Source organism: Pongo pygmaeus, chromosome 20, assembly GCF_028885625.2.
Source record: "Pongo pygmaeus isolate AG05252 chromosome 20, NHGRI_mPonPyg2-v2.0_pri, whole genome shotgun sequence".
In the NCBI taxonomy this organism is placed as follows: Eukaryota; Metazoa; Chordata; class Mammalia; order Primates; family Hominidae; genus Pongo; species Pongo pygmaeus.
Genome location: NC_072393.2, coordinates 5,878,442 through 5,899,225, shown reverse-complemented (window position 1 = coordinate 5,899,225; position 20,784 = coordinate 5,878,442). Strand labels below are relative to the sequence as shown.

General features: G+C 51.0%; 1 protein-coding gene across 6 annotated transcripts in view; it reads left to right on the top strand.

The window, feature by feature from the left end:
* Positions 1–2,728: 2,728 nt before the first annotated feature.
* Positions 2,729–20,784, top strand: part of RANBP3 (RAN binding protein 3) — a 62,537-nt gene continuing 44,481 nt past the window's right edge. The window contains exon 1 of one of the 6 annotated variants that reach the window (XM_054463116.2): positions 2,729–2,974. In XM_054463116.2, coding sequence (XP_054319091.2) covers positions 2,953–2,974 — 22 coding nt within the window. In that variant the 5' untranslated portion in view covers positions 2,729–2,952. The remainder of the gene's footprint in view (positions 2,975–20,784) is intronic. The other 5 variants (XM_054463115.2, XM_054463114.2, XM_054463117.2 and 2 more) reach the window with 5 other exon arrangements.

Here is a 20,784-nt window from a genome sequence, read left to right as displayed (position 1 = left end):
ATACAAAGATTAGCCAGGCGTGGTGGTGAGCGCCTGTAATCCCAGCTACTGGGGCGGCTAAGGCAGGTGAATCGCTTGAACCCGGGAGGCGGAGGTTGCAGTGAGCTGAGATCGCGCCACTGCACTCCAGCTTGGGCAACAAAGCAAGACCTTGTCTCAAAAAAAAAAAAAAAAAAAGGAATCTGGTGTGCTAGTACTGTGCATCTCCTCCCGACTCTGGTGCTAGTGATATCACATTAGTAACTTAATATAGGCCATGGCTGAAGTATTCACACCAAGAAAGTCAGCAGACGCTACAAATCAGGGTTCAATTTGTTTTATTAATTGTCTTGTGGTCTTAAGAAAGTGGTAGAAAAATAAGTAAAATTTACAATAAACTATATACACACACATAAATACATACTAACAAATACATTCTCCTCCAGAGAAGCTGTTGTTAAATATTTACCACATCCCACTGGCTGTTCAGAAAAGTATAACAACCATGTAAATACATGTGTCCTGGATTAGGAACTGACAAACTTTTTCTGTAAAGACACAAACAGTAAATGCTTTAAGTTTTGTTGGCCAAAAAGTTTCTGTTAAAAAAAAATTAGCTCTAATGTCATAGCTCAAAAGTAGCCAGAGACAATATATAAATGAGTAAGCATGGCTGTTTTCAAATAAAACTTTATTTACAGACACTGAAATGTAAATTTCACACCATTTTCACATCAAGAGATATTCTTCTTTTGGTATTTTTTTCCCCAACGAGCTAAAAATGTAAAAAAATCAGCAGGCGCGGTGGCTCACGCCTGTAATCCCAGCACTTTGGGAAGCCAAGGTGGGCAGAGCACCTGAGGTCAGGAGTTCGAGAGCAGCCTGGCCAACATGATGAAACCCTGTCTCCACAAAAAAACACAAAAACTAGCTGGGTATAGTGGCACACAGCTGTAATCCCAGCTACTCAGAAGGCTGAGGCAGGAGAATCACTTCAACCCGGGAGGCGGAGGTTGCAGTGAGTCGAAATTGTACCACTGCACTCCAGCATGGGCAACAGAGCGAGACTCCAAAATAAATAAAAGAATGGGAAGGGAAGGAAAGGGAGGGAAGGAACAAGGGGAAGGAGGGAGGAACCATTTTTAGCTCATAGACTATATCTGGCCCACAGATTGTAGTACTCCTCACTCTCCTTTAGATCATACTCAAAAAGGTGCAGAGCTGGGACTCAAACCTAGGTAAGACCTGAAACACAAGGTCCCAGGCAGAGAGATGAGCGAGTGCAAAGACCCTTAGGTTGGAATGAGCTTGTGCTCCAAGGATGGAAAGACCCATGCGGCTGAACAGCAATGAGCAAGGGGGAACAAAGCAGGGCATGGGAGCCAAGTTCAGGGGACTTCATAAACCTGAATACAAGGTTTAGGATATTCCAAGTTCAGCTGAGAGCCCTCTGGAAGCACTGAGTGGCCTTGATATTTCCATTTTCAGTCTATGTATATATATACATACACACACATATATATATGAACACATATGTATGTATATATCTGTGTGTATATATATAGATAAAAACGAAGTATATATGTGTATATATATATATGGGGGAGGTTCTTGCTCTGTCCCTAGGATGGTGGCAGTGGCACTGTCACAGCTCACTGCAGCCTCAACCTCCTGGGCTCAAGTGATCCTCCTGCCTCAGCCTCCCAAGTAGCTGGGACCACAGGCTTGCACCACCACATCCGGGTAATTTTTGTGTTTTTGTAGAGATGGGGTCTTGCTCTGTTGCCTAGGTTGGTTTTGAACTGAGCTCAAGCGATCCTGCCACCTTGGCCTCCCACAGTGCTGGGATTCCAGGGGTGAGCTACCGCGTCTGGCTGATTATATTTTTAAAAGACTCCTCAGCCTGCGGCCATGTGCAGAACAGAGGCTGGGGCTTCAAAAGAATGCAGCAAAGGATAGATAGCAGAGAGGCGGCTGTCCAAGTCTTCCATGAGATATGGACGATGTGGCCTAGGGTGGTGACAGCCTGGCTGGTGACAATGGGTGGATCTGGGCTGTATTTTGGAGGCAAGGCCAAGTCCGAAGGATTTGCTGAGAGATTCATAGCAGGTGAGTAGAGAACAACTCCAGGGTGTCCAGGACCCTCCCATGAGCCTTGTGAGACTGATAGTCCCATTTTACAGATGGGGAACCTGGAGGCGCGCGGGGTCCAACACCCTCCCATGAGCTTGTGAAGTTGATTCTTGTAGCTCCGAGGGGTCGAGTCCCTCGCGCCGGGTCCCCCCCTCCCCCAACGCCAGCACCTGGATCCCAGGGCTGCGCCCCCTCCTAGCGCCTGACCACGACCCCCGCCCCCGCCCCCGCCGATGAGCTCTGATTTCCCCCCTAATCCCAAGCACCCCGCGCCCTCTCGCCACTTCCGCCGTGGTTTCAGGAAAGCGTTTGCCGAAGGTACCGGCTCCTAAGGCGGGTAAACTGAGGCAGGAGGCAACGCGTCTCCCGCCCGCGCGTGTGGGAAGCCCCCGCAGGCCCGGGGATTTACCTGGAGGAAGGCCTCGGCTGCGGCGCCCTAAACTGCTCACTGTCCCACCGCGGGGGAACCCCGGAAAACGAGCGGGAAAACGAGTGCTTCAAGACCCGCCTCGGACCGCGCCGTGCCGCCTCACTAAACCTTAGTCGCTGCCACTGCGCATGCGCCCTTCCCGGCCCTTTCCCCGCCCTCTCAGTCGGCGGGAAAAGGAGGCGGGAGATGGCTGGTGCGCAGGTGCGTGCTAGGAGCGCGGCTCGTCAGGGCAGGCTGCTCGGCAAGGCAGGCGACCGAAGCTCGCCTCCGCGCGGCATTCAGCGCGCAGGCGCGAGCTGGCCGCCTCTCACGGAGTCGGCTTGTTAAGTGCGCACGCGCGGGAGTTTCTGGCAGAAAGCAGGCGAGCTTGGGCCGGCGCGGGGCCTTGTGGGAGGGCTTAAGGAAGTAAAATGGCGGACCTGGCGAACGAAGGTAGGGGAGGCGCCGTCGGGGACCGGCTGGCGGCCGGGGAACGGGCGGCGGGAGGACTAGGGGCCACAAGCCTTTGCGGAGAGCACCGCAGAGTGCAAGGGTTTCGTCCGCTCCAGGCTAGCGCCCTGGCGGGCCCTGCAGCCGCCCCCTATTGCGTCCCCTCAGGCCGGGCTCACGGGCCCGGCCCATCACTCCCGGCAACCCCGGCCCCTGCAGCCGTCTGGCTAGAGGAGCCGGGTGGCCGTCGGGATCGCAGCCCTAAGGCCCCTCTGCGCCGCAGCCAAGCTCGGGGCTGAAGGGGGCGGGAGGCGCGGCCCCAGTGCTTCGGCCACGGATGTAAATAGACCTTAGGGCCTGGTTGTGGCCCGGAGCGCGCCACGCTCCCTCCCCGCCCCCTCGTCCTCCGCCACCCGGCATCTCCCTTTCCCCGGCCTGGCTGCCTATCTCCTAAGCCCGTGAGGCCCTCGTCCTCCGCGGGCCAGCAGCATACCGCGGACGGAGGAAGCCCAGGCCGTTTTCACCCCGTCCCCGCCCCGAACTTCGGCCCCCACTTCCCGCCAGTTCCCCCCAGATCTTTCGGGGCGCCTCGTCTCCCCCTCATTTAGGCCCCGCCGCAGGATCTGGGCCGCCGAAAGCCCTGGCTGCTCTTTGGCCCTTTTTGCTGCACTTCCAGGCAAGAGACCGTGCGAGTCCCTCCTCTGTGGAGCGCTGACAGCCCACCTGAGTGTTTTTGACAAGGTTACACTTCCAGATCCCCCGAGAAGGCACTATAAGGCTGATGTCTGCTTCCATGCACAGTCGTGTTGCCATCGCTGTAGCTTCAAGACTTCTGAGGCCTATTTTTAGCTCCCCCCCTTTTCTAGTTGCACAAATGCAGGCAAGCTCTCTACCTGTCTGGCTCTGATTCCCCCATTCGGTGCTCCCCTGTGACTGAAGGGTTTTCTCTACCGAATTGCACTAATGAATGAATGATGATAGGAAGTGCTCGGTCTTGTGGAGCATTTAGGGTAGTTCCAGGTATGGTGCAAAGTCTTGACATACTGTTTTCCCTGGTAGGAGGTATACTGTTAGCCCCATTCACTTGATGAGGAGACTGAGTCAACGTGGTTAAGTCGCTTATCCAAGGCATGTCACACAGCTGGGAAGGAGCAGGGATGTGAACCAAGATGGCCTGGCTTCAGATGCCAGACCACGGGTGCTCAGTCCCTGCAGATTCTGATTATGTGTGGTGTTGGGCGGGCGCTGGGCATCTGTACAGGAAGCAGCACAGGTTCTCTCCCTGATTCTTGGCCATTTTATTTTATTTTTGGGGACGGAGTCTAGCTCTGTTACCAGGCTGGAGTGCAGTGGCGCCGTCTCGGCTCGCTGCAATCTCCGCCTCCCGGGTTCAGGTGATTCTCCTGCCTCAGCCTCCCACGTAGCTGGGATTACAGGCGTGCGCCACCACACCCAGCTAATTTTTGTATTTTTAGTACAGACGGGGTTTCATCATGTTGGCCAGGATGGTCTCCATCTCCTGACCTCGTGATCTGCCCGCCTCGGCCTCCCAAAGTGCTGGGATTACAGGCGTGAGCCACCGCACCAGGCTGCTACATCTCTTTTTTTAAGATAAAGGAGTCCATGGAGGGTTGCAGCATTCCAACTCATGAGATCTAGTTACAGAGGGACTGGGTAAGTGGGAATCAGTATGACATATTTTATGTATTTACATCCTGAGCCCACATAGTTTCTTGAACTCAGGACTCATGTCCAGCATCACATTTCGACATCTCCATTTGGATGTGTCATAGGCAAGTCTAGAGCGTTTCCAAAACAAAATCCTTATCTCCCCCACCGCACCTGCCCATCCCATGGTCTTTCACCCATTGTAGTTAGGCAGGTCCATTCTTTAAATTCCTCTGCCCCAAACCTTGAAGTCACCCCTGGTTTCCCTCTTTCTCATACTGCACAGCAAATTCTATCATTTCTACCTTAAAATTATTTCCAAAGGGGGACCACCACTTCTCCCCACCAACACTGTCCATGCTTAGCCCCCGTTCCCTCCCCCCTACCCATCTGAAAACTTCTCAGCCCATAGTGGGCCCCAATACCTCCCTGTCCTTCTCTCTCGCCACTCTCTGCTGACTTGCTCTGTGCTAACTATGGCTTTTTCAGTTTTCCTTGAACGTTGCATCCACTCCCCGCTTTTAGCCTTTTCTCCTGCTGATTCCTCTAACTGAAACAGTTTTCCCCCAGATACCCCCATGGCTCACTTCTTCTCGTTTTTACTCATATATGTTACTTTATTAATGAGAGCTTCTCTGGCCACCTATTTCAAATTAAATCCATGTTCTCTGTTCCGTTCACCCAGCTTGATTTTCCTGTATAGCTCTTACAATCCGGCATGCTAGATATTACGTGCATATTTGCCTCATGTAAGCTCCATGAGGTCAGGGATTTTTATGTCGTAGTCACTGATTGCCCCCTTGCATCTAGAACGGTGCCTGGCACAGAGTAGGTACACGGGAAATATTGGTTGAATGAATGAATTCACCAGTGAGGACCCTGTTTTGAGGAATACATTTGAGCACAAAGGGGAAATTATGGCTTGCCCTTTTCCAGAGGATACTGTTTCTAGCATATGCTGTCCACATGAGCTATTGGTTGTAAATGGGATAGTTGAACTGGTAAGGGCCAAAGAGAGAAATGGAATGTTTTGAACTTCACTTTTTTTCCCTAGTAAGTGCCACACTCACCTAGCACGTTGTACCTGACACTAGTTCTGGGATAACTGTCCTCAGGAAATCAAACCTTGGTGGACTTTGTGCCTCAGATATCCCTGCCGTCCTTTAATCAGTCATTGTGTGTTTCTTGAACACTCCATTTCTGGTTTTGGCTTGTACAGCCTGCCAGGATGTTTAATTTCTTATTCACTGTGTAAAGTGGGGCCTCCTTGCCTGTGCCTTTTGAAGCTTTAGGGGCTGCCCCATGGTCATGTGTTTGTTCTTGCTGTTTAAGCTCTAGTCAAATGCCCTCTTGGCTTCTGCCTTTCCAGACTGAGATCAAAAGTTGCTCCACTCTCACACCCAGTCCCTCCTCCATCCATTTGCCATCTCTCTTCTCTGGGCCAGTCCCATCTCTGTGTCAGGCTGAGCAGCGGCTGTCCACCCGGCTGGGCATCAGTATCACCTGGGGAACTTTCCTGAAACCACAGATGCTGAGTCCCCACGCCCTGCAGATTCCAATTCTCTGTGGTGTTGGGTGGGTCCTGGGCCTCTGCACAGGTGGCAGCACAGGTGATTCTCATGTGCAGCAGGGTGGAGACCCGCTGGTTTGAGTAGCACAGGGTAGGTGTCCTCTGCTTGTATATGAGGAAATGTTTTCTGTTGTGTAAAGCATCTTGTTGGCCCTCGTCACCATGGTGAACGCCTCATGGATGGTGACAGCAACTCTCACAGCCCTTCCTGTGGTCTGGGACTTTTAAAGTCCACTTGAGTGCTTTTCCTCTCAGAGTGTGTGTGCATGTTTCACCCTTGCATCCAGGGATAAGTCTCCCCTGCTTGGCATTTCCCCATTGATACCTCCCAGACTCATTACTCATCCTGTCTTTAGGGTTATTCTACATTGTAGGCTGACATCAGGATTTGAAGGCAGAGTTTTGTCCCTGGCAAAGGTAAAGAAGACTGGGAAGAGGGTGAGCAAAGCATATTTGAACTCCAGGGAATCTTGGATTCTAGATCCTGACATGAAAGGCCCTGTTGGTCTGTGGACATGCGTGGTGGAAACCCGGGAGACGGTGTGAAGCAGGGCTCTCACCTTTGTGTGGTGCAGTTGACATTTTGATCGTTCTCTTTGGCAGGAGGGGGGCTGTCCTGTGCGTTGCAGGATGTTTAGCAGCACAGTAGCATCCTTGAACCTACTCACTAGATGCCAGTAGCACACACCTCCCCTCACTCCCGGGGTCATCATGACAACAGAAAAAGTCTCCTGACATAGTCCCTGGGGAGTGGGGGTGGGGAGGTTGCAGAATCGCCCCCAGGTGAGAGACTCACTGGTATTGATGGTGGGGACACAGGCTTCGGTCCTCATAGAGAACTGGGTTTGTGTTTTAACTCTGCTGTCCACTCTGAGTCATTTGGGGCAAATTTCTTAACCTCTTTGAGCCCCTGTTTCCACACCAATAAAATGGGAATAATGATAACCATACCCACCTCGTGGTTGCTGTGAGCATTGAAGAAATGAATGCACATATATTATTTAGCACCAATCTCTGCTCATAGTAATAAACACTCAGGTCGCTGTTTTTACTACAGTGCACTCTGCTCTGGACACATTCAGCTTAAGGGTTCAGCAAAGTCACCCCTTGTGTGGGTGAACCTGCCCCACTCAGAGTTGGCCCTGGGCTGAGCCCCTGGCAGAAGACCACCAGGGCCTGGGCTCTGGGTCCTCCTAAGTTCTGTCCTGCCTGTCACTTAGTGATCTCAGGGATCCCAGCCTGAGCACTACAGACATCTGGGGCCAGGTAATTCTCTGTTGTGGGCGGTTGCCCTGTGCACTGTAGGATCTTAATCAGGATCCCTGGCCTCTACCCCACTAAATGCTAGCAGCACATCCACCTCCTCATCCCCACCAGTCATGACAGCGGAAATGTCTCCATCGCCAGTGTCCCCAGGGGCAGAGTTGCTTTCAGTTGAGAGCTACTGATTTAAAAGCCTGACCAGCTATGAGTCAAGAGATTTTCGAGGGTGGTTTGGCTTCTCTCAGTTTGCACCTTGTTGACTTAAAACCTAGCCCCTGAGAGGATGAGATGCAACTGAATTTTTATTGGTTAGCTAGAACTGAAATAGTTGGAACCTATCCTAAACAACTTTTGGAAAATTTCTTGTGAATTTATGATAAAAACTAATTCTGGGATTTTTGCTGAGAGCAGAATGTGTGCTTTCACCTCCACTGTGCCTCCTGTATCTGTAGCAGAGGGGCCTGATGGTACCCAAGGGGTGTCCAGGCTGCAAAATCTTTATACTCTTTGAAGAGACTTTCCATTTTGCCCAGGATCCTGCGTATAGACAGAAAAGCCCTCACTGGGCTTCTGCAAAATGTTTCAAACAAGTCTTCAGCCTGCCTCTCCGTTTACCAGAAAATGGGATTTTCCCAGCACCCTCGTGCATTCATTAGGTGTTAGGGTCAACCTGGGTCTGGTGTGTGCTCCTCCTCTGAGGTGGTCAGAGTGAGCCGAAGCAGCAGGAATGGGGTGAGCTTCGAGTGGCATTTGGAGGAGCTTGGAGTGGAGAAGGGGGGTTGAATTCTGCCCTCCTACGTGAGTTCAGACAGTGAATAGACTTGGGTGTAGTGGGAGACAAAGGCCATTTGGGGAAAGTTGAGATGCATTTGGGGAATCTGAGAAGAGAGCGCCATTCCTCAAAACTTACCAGAGGACCACAAAACTGCAGAGATGGCTGGTATTGGCTTGGCTGGGCATTTGGTAGCTCTCCATGGTACTTTGAAGCAATCGTGAGGCAGTTGGGCTTGCATCATTATCTATTCAGGGTCTGGTGGTGATGTTTTCTTTGTTTTAAGGCGTCCTGGTGGGGTGGTGTTCTGTTTGACTCTGCCCTATGCAGTAGAGAATAACGTGGCCTGGAACTTCAGGGTAAAGCTCCTCACTGCCACCTTCCACATGTCCACAGTTTGCTTCCTCCTCAGTAGTCTTGGCACTTAGAGCTGCCACTCAGCACTAGCTATGGATCTCAGCTCTAGATGGGCTTCACACTTGTTTAAGGAGGTTGTCAGGGAAAATCAAAACTGCTGCCTGGGCTGCACCATTGGAGATGGTTCCAGGAATTCTAGGATGTCTGTGGTTTTAAAGAGCTCCACCGATGTTTAACAACATGAAGCCAGAGTTGAAAACCACAGGCAGAAGTTGCAAACTTGCTTGAACGGCAAGCAGACATATTTAATTTGGCCCGTTTAGGTTTTTGTTTGTAATTAGGAGCCAACACTTAAAATTCTGAGATTTCAGAGGGGAAAAAAATTGTATTTCTGATTTCTCTCAGAAAACAGCAACCACCCTTGGCCTGCATTCTTGCACAGCAGTGATTTATCAGTGCTAAGGAACAGCTGCGCCTGTGGATAGATTAGATCGGATACTGTGGTCTCCGCCATGTTACTTGGGGCCTAGCCCACTTTTTCTTCCAGTGCCTGTGACCTTGGTTGGTATTTGGGTTTCAGTCCTATTATACAGACTCCTAGACTCTGCATTCTCTACACTTAGAGTGCTCTTTAGCTAGAACCTTAGCATAAAGCACCTCATGGTCTGTAATTTAGGATTTAGTGTCCTTGGAATGCTAGAACTCAGATAGCATATGGCAGTGGTTCTCAAAGATGGTCCGGGGCCCTGCAGTCCCCAAGACCTTTTCAAGGGGACTGCAAGTTCAAAACTATTTCATAACAACACAAAGACATTATCTGCCCTTTTTTTCACTCTCATTCACTTGAAAATGGACAGTAGAGTTTTTTTTCCAGAGGTTATTGGATGTGTCATATACCAACAGATGAACTATTGAAGCAGATAAGAGAATTCAGGCCAGGCACAGTGGCACACACCTGCAGTCCCAGCTACCCGGGAGACTGAGGCGGGAAGATCTGTTGAGCCCAGGAGTTCAAAGCCAGCCTGGGCAACATAGCAAGGTCCCCTCTCTTTAATAAAAAAAAGAGAGAGAGATAATTCAGCTATCTTCTATTAAGCCAGACGTTAAAGAGATTTGTCAAAATGTAAAATAATGCTACTCTTCTCACTGATTTTTTTAAATACTTATTTTTCATAAAAATATGTTATTTAACTAAACCTTTCTGGAGTTTATTATAGTCTTAAGTATTTTGAAATTGTCTTAGGTTTGATTTCTAATATGGTGTCACTAGTAGCTACATCCCACATTCCAAAAGCCCTTGGGGATGTTCAGTCATTGACAAGTGTGGAAAGGGATCCCAAGAGCAGGAAATTTGAGAACCACTGGCCTGTGCTAGCAGAGCCTCAGTGTACAGTGTGGGTTTCTTCGCTGCCTCGCCAACATCGGGAGAATTCTAAACCAGGGCTGACCAGCAGGTTCCCGTTGGCAACTTGTGGTGTGGTCGGAAGCACCTGGATTGGCTGTCCTTGGTTTGTATCTTGCCTTCTGCCCTAGAACTATGGGCAAGTTGTCTGACCTTAGCTCTTGCATCTGTAAAATGGGAACGATGATATGCAAGTCTGAGGATTGTGGTGTGAGAGAGAATATACTTCTGGTAATTGACCTACTGGAATGTGGAGGTACATGTCAGTTACTCCTAGCTGTGATTCTCCTAATTGGATGCCTGAGTAGAGAGAAAGCACCCTGTGAGTTATACCAGGGTTTTTCCACCTCAGTATTCTTGACATTGGGGCTGGTGGTGGCCATCTTGTGCATCGGAGGATGTTGGGCAGTCCCTCTAGCCTCTACTCATGTGATGCCATAGCACCCAGTCATCCCACCCATCCACTCCCAGTCATGAGAAGATAAAAGGTCTCCAGACACTGTCCAGTGTCCCCTTAGTGGCAGAATTGCCCCCATTTGAGAACCGTTGGGTTATGGGATTTCATTGGCACCCAAGAGACTTTGTGCTGCATAGTTATCTAACCTACTGAGGTCCTAGGAGCCTGTACACATTTAAAGCCACAGTCTGAGTGGGGAGGAAGAGAGGCGATGAATCCCAGAAGCCGGGGTGGGGGGTCACCCTGGTTTGTGCCATCTAATCTATTGGGGATTTATTTTGGTGTATAATGTGAGTTAGAGATCCAGCTCAATTTTTTTGCCCAAGACTAATGGAAGGTTTCTTGCCCTCAGCTCAGTTGACATTTGGACTTGGGTCACTTGGTGGTAGGGCACTGTTCTGAGCCTCCTAGGATGTTGGTCAGCATCCCTGGTCTCCATCCACTAGATGCCTGTAACAGTTTCCTCCACCCCCCCACAAACATGACAGCCACAATGTCTCCAGATTTTGACCAGTGTCCCCAGGGAGATGAAGTTACTCCTGGGTGAGAATCACTGGTCATAGGATCAAAGGAAGCTACCCAGGAATAAATTAATTGCCAGCTAGAGTTTAAGGCCCCTCCTCCCAACCTTATTTTTCCATTCTGGCCTTTTGGCAGCTGAGTAGGTCTCAATGGACATCATATCCCTCTTCAGGAAGAACAGTCTTTTCCTTCACCTTTAACATTGCCTCTGGTCCAGGGTGAGGACCTGACATTATGTAAGGGCTGGGAAGAACCTTCAGGGATGCCTGAGTCCTGGCTGCACCATTTCACAGGGGCTGAAGCCCGAGGCCATGGAAGCAGGTAGGGCTGGCTAGGGCCAGTGCACCTGTCTCCAGCCATGGAGTCTAGGGGTTCATGTTTGCCCTTCCCGGTGAGTCAATAAACTCGAGGTAATGGGCACTCATTCTCCCCTGAAAACTGACCCGCGTAGGGCACTGCATTTCGCTGTTGCTGTTTATGGTGTTCAAAGAAAGGGAGGAAAATCTAGAGACAGTAGTAGTTACTCCATACACATGTTTAGAAGGCAGGCCTTGCCTTTTGCAGTAAGTTTAAAATGCCTTTGCTAAATTAAACTCCCCCAGGTTTGCCACAGAGAATTTTGGGAACTTGTTTACCCAGAATTAATTCCTGCGTTGCATCTGTGAGAGCAGAGTGTGAGTAGAAAACGGTCCTTGAGAACTTGCCTTTCTCCGGGGGAGAGAGTGAGAAAACAGGCGGTTACCCTCTGCTCAGAGGAGAGAGGATGTTTTGCAGCATTGATGGTGATGGCCACTGGGTCCTAAGAGTCCAGAGCCTGGGCCCCAACCTTTACACTGGATAAATCCAGATTCCTCAGCATGGCCTGCAAGGCTGAATGTCCTGTGGGCTCCACCGAGCCCTTCCCGTCCTCCTCCCCTCCAAACATGGGCCTCCAGGCTCTTCCTTTCCTTAGAATCTTTGACTTGGGGTCCCCTCTGCCTGGGATCCCCTGCCTTCACCTGGCTCATCCCTGCTCACCCTTCATGTGTGAGCTTCAGTGAGGCCTTCCCCATTCACTCACTCTCTCCCACCATCCTGTGGTATCTTCTCTACAGCACCCAGCTCCAGAACTACCCAGTTATCTCTGCACACAGCAGGTACTTGTTTGTTTTCTCTTTCCCAGTAGAGAGCTTGCGGCCTTGTCTGCCATTTCTTTCCTGTCTCCAGTGGCAAGCTCGGCGCCTAGCACAAGTCTGTGCTTGGTAGATCCTGCTGGTGAGAGCAAGGCTAGGCCACTCAGCTCGGCCTGTCTTCAGATCCCACCTGTTTCCTGTGACCTCAGAAGGGCTCAGGCATTCCGAGCACCTGAGTGTTTGCCTTGAGTGTCCCAGGCGTCCAGGCAGCTCTTGGATCCAACCATTCCACCCCCTAAAAGGGGTCAGACTCTGACGCATTTGTCATTGCCGGGCATTGGCAGCTGTCCTTGAATCCAAGGCCCATGCTGTAAGGTGGCATCAATGTGTTTGCAATCATCCGAGCATAATAATGCTACCAGTGCCAGTGTGGAATCATCCTGTGTGCCAACCACTTCCCCAAACACGGCATGTGCAGCATTTCATTTCATCCTTGCCGAAGCTGCCTGGGGTGAAATAACAGCCCTGATATGCAAATGAAGACATTGTGCCAGAGGTACATTGTCTTATCTGGGATCCCAACCACACGTAAGTGGCCAGGGCACGTTTGAACACGCACAAAGACCAGAGCGCGTGCTCTCCAGTATCATCAGTTTTGCTCTGCTGCCTCAGCATAAATTCTGTAGTTCTTGGATTTCCTTCTCGTAAGCTTCCGTGTAGAGAGGAGGGGATTTCTGTTGTCTCTACTGGAACTTTCCCGAGTCTTCAGCCACTTGCATGTTGCCTCAGCTGTGTTGGTGTCACACCACCTAGTGGCGGAACAGAAAAGTGCCATTAAAGCTGGATCCTCCATCTCTCCATACAGTTTTTTCTTTTTTCTTTCTTTTCTTTCTTTTCTTTTTTTTTTTTTTTTTTGGAGACAGAGTCTCACTCTGTTGCCCAGGCTGGAGTGCAGTGGTGCTATCTCAGCTCACTGCAACCTCCACCTCCCGGGTTCAAGTGATGCTTGGGTCTCAGCCTCCCGAGTAGCTGGGATTACATATCCCACCAGGCCCAGCTAATTTTTGTATTTTGGGTAGAGACACGATTTCACCATGTTGCCCAGGCTGGTCTCAAACTCCTTTCCTCAAGTGATCCACATGCCTCGGCCTCCCAACATGCTGGGATTACAGGCATGAGCCACTGTGCCCAGCCATCCATACAGCTGTAGGCAGAGTTGCTGACTTTGTATAACTTTATGGGGTTTCTGTTCAGAAGTGCAAGTTCTGCCCCCAGGGGCTTACGGTCTGGGTGGTGCAGGAGTGGAGGCTTAGAAGAGTTTGGCTGCAGGGCTGATAAAGGTAGAAATAAAGAAGGCAGAATGTGGCTTGGCCCTCATGGGGTGGAGTGGGATATGAGGAGGATGTCATGGGGATGTGGCTATGATAAATGAGACTAGATATGTAAAGTACCTACCTCGGAGTCCAGTAAAGACCTTTTAACAAATGCCTGTTGCCCCTGCAATGCTTGTTGGAATTGTAAGTATCTGGTGGTGAGATGAGAGTGGTGGAGATTGGCTTGGAGTTCGGTAGTTGAAGGTAATGCCAAGATGATGAGCATTCCAGAAACAAGTACATAAAATGTAAGATATCATCAGCTCCAAAAAGTGTGTCCCCATAATCTCCATGAGACCAGTTGAAAGTTATAGAAATATATTCGAGTATTGAGAAAAGAATGGAGTCATCCAGGGTCCCACCGCTTTCCACTAGCTGGGCTGGAGAACCCCGAGCGTGCTATACACGGAGATCCGCAGAGGCATCACCTAGCAACTGCATGTTTGAGATCAGTTCCATTCTGTACCAAAGAATCAGTTGGAGGACAGACCTGACACGTCAGCGACAGATTTACCTTTGTGCTGTGGCACAGAACTGTTTATAATAATTTCTGAAAAAATAAATGACTTGAAGGGTTGTGATTGTGTCACCAGATTACAGGAGCTGCCACATTTTAATAGACTGTTATTTGTGTTGGCGAGATGCTTTCCATATTTTTTTCACAGGTAAGAAGATTAAGACATATCAGCCCAGGATTAAAGCTAATTTTATCCAAGTACCTTGCTGACAGTTTGGTCAGGAGTTCTAAGTCGCTTTCTAGATGAGGGCAGTTTCTTGGCAGTTATTGGAGTCATCAGTCAGGAGGCGAATAAACAGAAAAAGCAAAGATATTCCAGATTCTCTCCTGTATGTGTTTTCCCGGGCCTACGTAGTTTCTTCTATTTCGTTTTAGCGGGAGATCCTCCATGACAGGCTGGAGACAGCCATGGGCCGGTGGGGAGGCAAAGCTTACTGCAAGGCAGGGCTGCCCTTGCTTCTTTGTAAATTATTCTCTGCAGCAGTGAGGAAAGAAAGTTTATATGGAAGAGGAGAGAGGCGGAGGCGAGAGTGTGTGTGTTGTCAGCTTAGATTCTGAATACATTACGCAAAGCATTCCAGGGCCGAACATTTGACAGATGAAGACAGAAAGCAGCTTGTGTCACCATTGAGTGTGTGCCTTGGAATGTGTCTTTGATCCTTGTCTTGACAACCTTAAAGGATTGCAGTCTTGTCGGGGATCAGCCATTGGGATAATCACACACTGTGTGCTGGCTGAGGCAGGTGGTCATGTGACCTGTGGGAAGCCTTGCACTGACCCCGGAACTCATGACTGGCCCCCTAGTTTGGTTCGTGCTCCTCCATAGGTGCTTATCCAGAATAGCAACTGACAGCTGCTTTATTCCTGCTGTCATTTCTCTAAAGGGAAGAGTGTATGTGTTGTAGCTCTGAGGCCTACCTGCGCAGAAAAGGTGAGAGGAAGCAAACTGGAGACCCAGGTAACTCCTCCCTTTTGCACACGTAGTTCTTGGCCAGCAGCGGAGTGGAGCATGGCGCTCAGGAGCATGGGCCCGGGCTTCAGAGTCAGCCCACCTGGCCCGAAGACCCGGGCCCACCTCCGACAGATCGCTTGACCTGATTATCCGTTTCCTTTCCTGTGAAAGGATGTTGGTGTAAGCCACCTCCTAAGGTGGTTGTGGAGATTGGGTGACATGATGCAGATAAAACCTAACACATAAAGAAGTGCTCGAAGAACGCTGGCCGCATGTATGAAACCAGCACGCGTCTTGGAGACCCCATTTGTGGCTGCCTTTGCTGTGCATATCACGGCAGGAACTAAGATGAGTCTAAGCGGCAGAAAGGAGTCCACAAGCCTTCTTCACCGGGAGGGGTGGGAAGCTCACCTTTCTCCCCTGGGCCACCGCTGGAGTTCAGCCCAGCTCCTTGCTTTCTCCTTTCCTTGCTTGCAGTAGGCTGCAGAGACCTCACTCCTTCCCTTAAGTCTGGGAAGCCCCCACCACCCACCCTGTCCCAAGGGGCTCTGTAGCACCCTCTCCCCTCCTTGCTGCCTCTGAAATAGACACAGAATTCATTTTGTCATCAAAGTTTTGCCACCAGTCAGTCTCTTGGCAGAAAAAATACAGATAAAACCTTTTGAGTCCTGGTCCCTGGAGGCTGCTTGTAGAGGTGCTACCAGAAAGCCTGCTATTTAACTCTCACATGTGGGCTGTTCAAACCACCCTCCTCCTTTCACCCTCCTTAGTCTTTGAAGAGGCAGTATCTGGGCCCTTTCCCTAGACAAAGATGCTGTCCACCAAATTACAGAGGTGACTTCATCAGGGTTCAGGGTGAGGGTTTTATGGACTTCGCACACACACCCCCAAGCCACCTGGGTCCCAGGTCGGTCATTTCTGCTTTAGAGGAAGGGCCCACCTCCTCAAGTCCCCCACCTCCTCAGAGACCTACTGCCCCCTGCAAGGAGAACAGTTCCTCTAGGGTCAGGAGGAAGCCTGTATCCCTCCAGGGGAAGAGACCCCCTTCCACCGGGATCCCCGCCTTCATTGCAGCGATCTTTGGCTCTTTCCTCAAAAAAGCTATCATAGGAACTGCATCAATTTGATTGGAGTTTCCTTCCTAGGAGCTTCTACACTGACCCATGCAGGTGTAAATGTGCAGACCTCAGACCCCAGGGAAGGGTGGAGGCGCGCCCCCCCCCCCCACCCCGCCCCACCACCTCCACTTAGCTCCTCTTGCCCTAGGCTGGCCTGTTTTCCAGTCTGTCCCCAAGGCATGTCCCAAGCACTAGCACAGTACTAGGTCCGCTGCATGTGCCACCCTGACCTGGTTCCTCCAGCACTCCTCACTCTGCTGCTGTGTGCTTCCCGGTCACGTGGCCAAATGCTGCTTGTCCTTCTGTCCAGACAGCCCCTCTCCCAGCAGCATTCCCTGATTCACTCCCTTCACAGCCTCACTGGGTTGGAAGCCCCAGCTCTATGTTCCTAGGGCCTGCAGTGCCTCCCCTGTGTCATATGTTCAGATAAGGTGTGATGGGCGCTCTAGACAGACATGGACGTGTCTCCCTGTGTCACTGCTGTGTCTCCAGAGGCCGACGCAGTGCTTAGTGCACAGGGGTGCTGGGATGTGTGGAATTGCTGAGCAAATATTAGGATTGAATCTTTTCGTTCTCTGTGCAGCAGGCTCAACTAGGTGGGACAGAGCACCCTGACAGCCATAGCCACATGAGGATGACTAGGTGGAGGTTGGGGGGCAGGGCCAAGCAGGTCTAAGGGGTTCCCAACATCTGGCAGAAGTTGGAAAGGAGAGCAGAGATGGCCAAGCTTCCTGTGCTGGGGCTGGCTTGCTTCTTAGCCTGTCTCTGCTCATTGCTGGGGCTGCAAATACCAGGACCAGGACACCGGCCCTGTCCGGAATCCCAGCTGGTCCCATTTTGCATCTGAGCCTCACAAGTGGGTTGAGGGTAGCAGGGGACGGGAGGGAGAGCCAGCACTGTGGGCCCGGATGCTAGCAGGGGCTCACTCCTTTCAGTTTCTGGCCAGGCCATCTTCCCTTGCTGTTTTCCTGGGGGACCAGGGGCAGCAGGGGACTCTCCCTGGCCTGGGTCTGTGATCGTCACAGGATCACAATTGTTGGGTTCAGGCTGGGTGCCGTCTGTGCATGTGAGCCGAGGAGGGTCGCAAGGTAGAGGATGCTAGATGGGACGAGGGTTTTGAATTCAGCAGCAGCCATGTGGGACTTGGTGCACAGTGCCCCTGAAGGCCATGGTGAGGCCAGAGAGGAAGTATGTGGTGGGCCAGAGCACTTCACACGTTGTTTGAGGTGACTTGTGTCCAAGGAGGAGGGGCTCAGAAGCTCCCCCACTTCACACATCAGTGTTGTCCACAGTGGTCCATGAAACGTCATTCTCAGGCCTCATCGTGGATGTCCCTAGAAATGGGGGGACTCCCTGGTCAAATGACTTTGGGAAGCATCTGGTCAAATGAGTTTCTTTCCCTTCTCTCTGTTTTTGAGACAAGGTCTTACTCTGTCACCCAGCCTGGAGTGCAGTGGCACGATCATGGCTCACTGCAGCCTCTAACTCCTGGGCTCAAGCAGTCCTCCCACCTCGGCCTCCCAAGTAGCTGGGACTACAGGAGTGTGCCACTATGCCTGGCTATTTGTTTGTTTTTTGTAGAAATAGGGTCTCATTATGTTGCCCAGACAGGTCTTCAACTCCTGGCTCAAGTGATCCTCCCTCGTCAGCCTCCCAAGTGCTGGGATTACAAACATGACCCCATTACAAAACCACTGTGCCTTGTATTGGTTTTCTGATCTCTTAATATACTGATGTGTAAAATCAATCTCCAGACAGACTGCATTTTTACAAACTAGGTTTCAACAGGGAGCATGTTACAGGACCAAAAACAAAAACAAAAAACCCAACCACTTGGTTGACAGATTCTGGGTCAAATAGTCTGCATTTGACTCCTATTTTAATATTAAAGGTCTTCATGGTGGGTCTCTAGAAATCTCCAGTGGTGATTTTCCCTTGACCTGTGAAAGAAAAGCTGGGCTAGGAATTGAAGCAGGTCGTTGAAGCCTCCCTACTTCTGGCCGCCTGTCCATTCCCCAAACTTGAGTTGGAGGTAGTGGTGTTCACACACTGCTTCCTCACTGATATAGCCAGAATCAGCCTGGTGATAGGGAATGGTTACGAACAGCAACCCGTGTGTCTGGTAGTTGGGGGCAGTGGGCGGTCCTGCCTGGAATGGGGCTTGTGTGTGTTGCCTGTTTGCAATAGCCGTGCTGATTTGCAGTTGATCAACCTTTGGCCTGAGTAGAAATGCAGCATGAGTAACTGACGCTGTGTGTTTTGTGACTAAAGCTCATTTCTACATGTTAGTGCAGTGGCTGGGTCAGTCATGAATGCCAGACCTGCCATCAGCAGGGGTCCTGATGGGCCGAGATGGGTGAAGTTCATCTCCTATTCCGTTCCTCTGGAGAGCCCTGACCATGCCTCCCTGGGTCCTAGTCCTTGCGGCATGTGACATTTCATTCACCCCCTAACTGCCAGTTGAGTGCCTGTTAAATGTGAGGCTCTGTGTTTGGCACTGAGAATACAGAGAGAAACGGAACAGACGAGGCCCTACTTTCTAGAACTTACATCTAGGGGTAGATGCTGTCACCACACACCCCTCTGGGAGTGCCAGGGCTCCGCAGTGCCTGGTCACCAAGTGCAAACACGCCCCTCCCGTTAAGTCAGATGTTTTCTCCTGAAGCGTCTGCCCTCAGCTTCCTGTTCTCCACTCTTCCTGTGGCGCCCTGCACAGAATGAGGGCTTACTAAATATTTGTGAGTACATAGCAGCTGGTGTTGTGTAGATGAACGACAGAGAGAGGGCCTAGTTCAAACACCCATTGCAGGGTGTTGATGCGGTGTACGCTGGGTGATAGGCTGTTTCAGCTGCTGTGGCCGTGGTCTCCGCGTGCCCGGTGGCAGGATATAAGGCCTGCTCGGGAGGGAGTGCAGCAGGGCGGGCATGCCTTTCACAGTGGGAGCTTCCCGAAGGAGATGGTGTCCGTGCAGGAGTAAGCACTGGCCATGGAAAACAAGGTGAACCACAGGCTCTTGGTAGTGGGACTAAACCAAGCAGAAGTCCAGAAGTGCACCCTAAGTGTGGGACGTGCAGGGACAGCGGGCTTTTCAGTGCCCCCACAGTGGGGGGTGGAGGGTGAGTGGCTGTGTGTGGCCTGTCTCAGGGTGCTCAGCCTCTAGTCTGTGGGAGACACTGCAGTTTTGTTTTGTTTTGTTTTGTTTTGTTTTGAGATGGAGTTTCACTCTTGTTGCCCAGGCTGGAGTGCAATGGCATGATCTCAGCTCACTGCAACCTCTGCCTCCCAGGTTCAAGCGATTCTCCTACCTCAGCCTCCTGAGTAGCTGGGCTTACAGGTGTGCGCCACCACGCCTGGCTCAGTTTTTGTATTTTTAGTAGAGATGGGGTTTCTCCATGTTGATCAGGCTGGTCTCGAACTTCCGACCTCAGGTGATCTGCCCACCTCGGCCTCTCAAAATGCTGGGATTACAGGCATGAGCCACTGTGCCCGGCCGACACTGTAGTTTTTGTTTTGTTTTGTTTTTTTGAGACGGAATCTCGCTCTGTCACCCAGGCTGGAGTGCAGTGGTGCAACCTTGGCTCACTGCAAGCTCAGCCTTCCGAGTTGCTGGGACTACAGGCGCCCGCCACCACACCCGGCTAATTTTTTGTATTTTTAGTAGAGACAGGGTTTCACTGTGTTAGCCAGGATGGTCTCAATCTCCTGACCTCGTGATCCCCCCACCTCGGCCTCCCAAAGTGCTGGGATTACAGGCATGAGCCACTGCGCCTGGCCAACACTGCAGTTTTAAGTGTGTGTTTTGTGACAGTACTTCTGGCTGCTCTGTGGAGGCCAGATCTAAGAGAGTAGAGGCAGAGAAGGAAAGGAGGGCTGAATGGTGGCAGAGGTGGGTACAGGAACAAGAGATGGGAGGCAGTTGCGGAGGATCTGATTGGACGTCACCCTGACTTTCTGTTCTCTGGGTGGCTCCTTTCAGAGCTTGACCCTCACGTCCCCTTCCATAGCCTCCCTCTGTCTCCAGCTGGGTCACATGTCCAGGCACAGGGCAGGGTTGTTGCTCCATCAGAGGGGCCCTCTCCTGGCCCATGCCCCTCAGCCCTGCTGTGTGTCCAGAAGGCTCCGGGCAGGACCTTGGCACCACAGCCTGCCCAGGCCTCCCATAGTTACTCAAATAGCTGCAGTCCCTTCCGTGCACCTGCAGATCCACTGACACGGTTCTCATCACCAGCACGCACTCCTCTCCCGTCCAAATGGTTCTCTCTCTTCTAGCCCTTCCTTACTAGCCTGGCACCAAGTGTCTTCGCCTCACATTTTCACTAATGTCCCCCTCCACTCCCCCTTCATGAAGTGTTGGTTGAATCCATACAGTGTGCCAAGTACTGTTCTCAGGCCATGGGGTACCCAGGGGAACAAAGCAGTCTCGGATCTCATGGAGTTTATATCTTAATGGGTGAGACAGACCATAAACCCATCAATATGGAGTGGATCAGGCAGTGACACTTGCTGTGAAGAGAAAGAAAGCATCTTAGCGTCACTTTGAGTCCTGTCCAAGGTCTTTTCCACAGATGCTGGAGTGCAGCATGTGTGTAATTCAGTCTGCAGTGGCTAGACCGCGCCTCTCTCAGGCCAGAGTCTGTTAGCGACAAGGGGCAGAAATCAAGCTCAAACTGGCTTAAGCAAAAATCAGCACTGATTGGCTTCACTGAAAAGTCTGGGAGCAGAGTTAGCT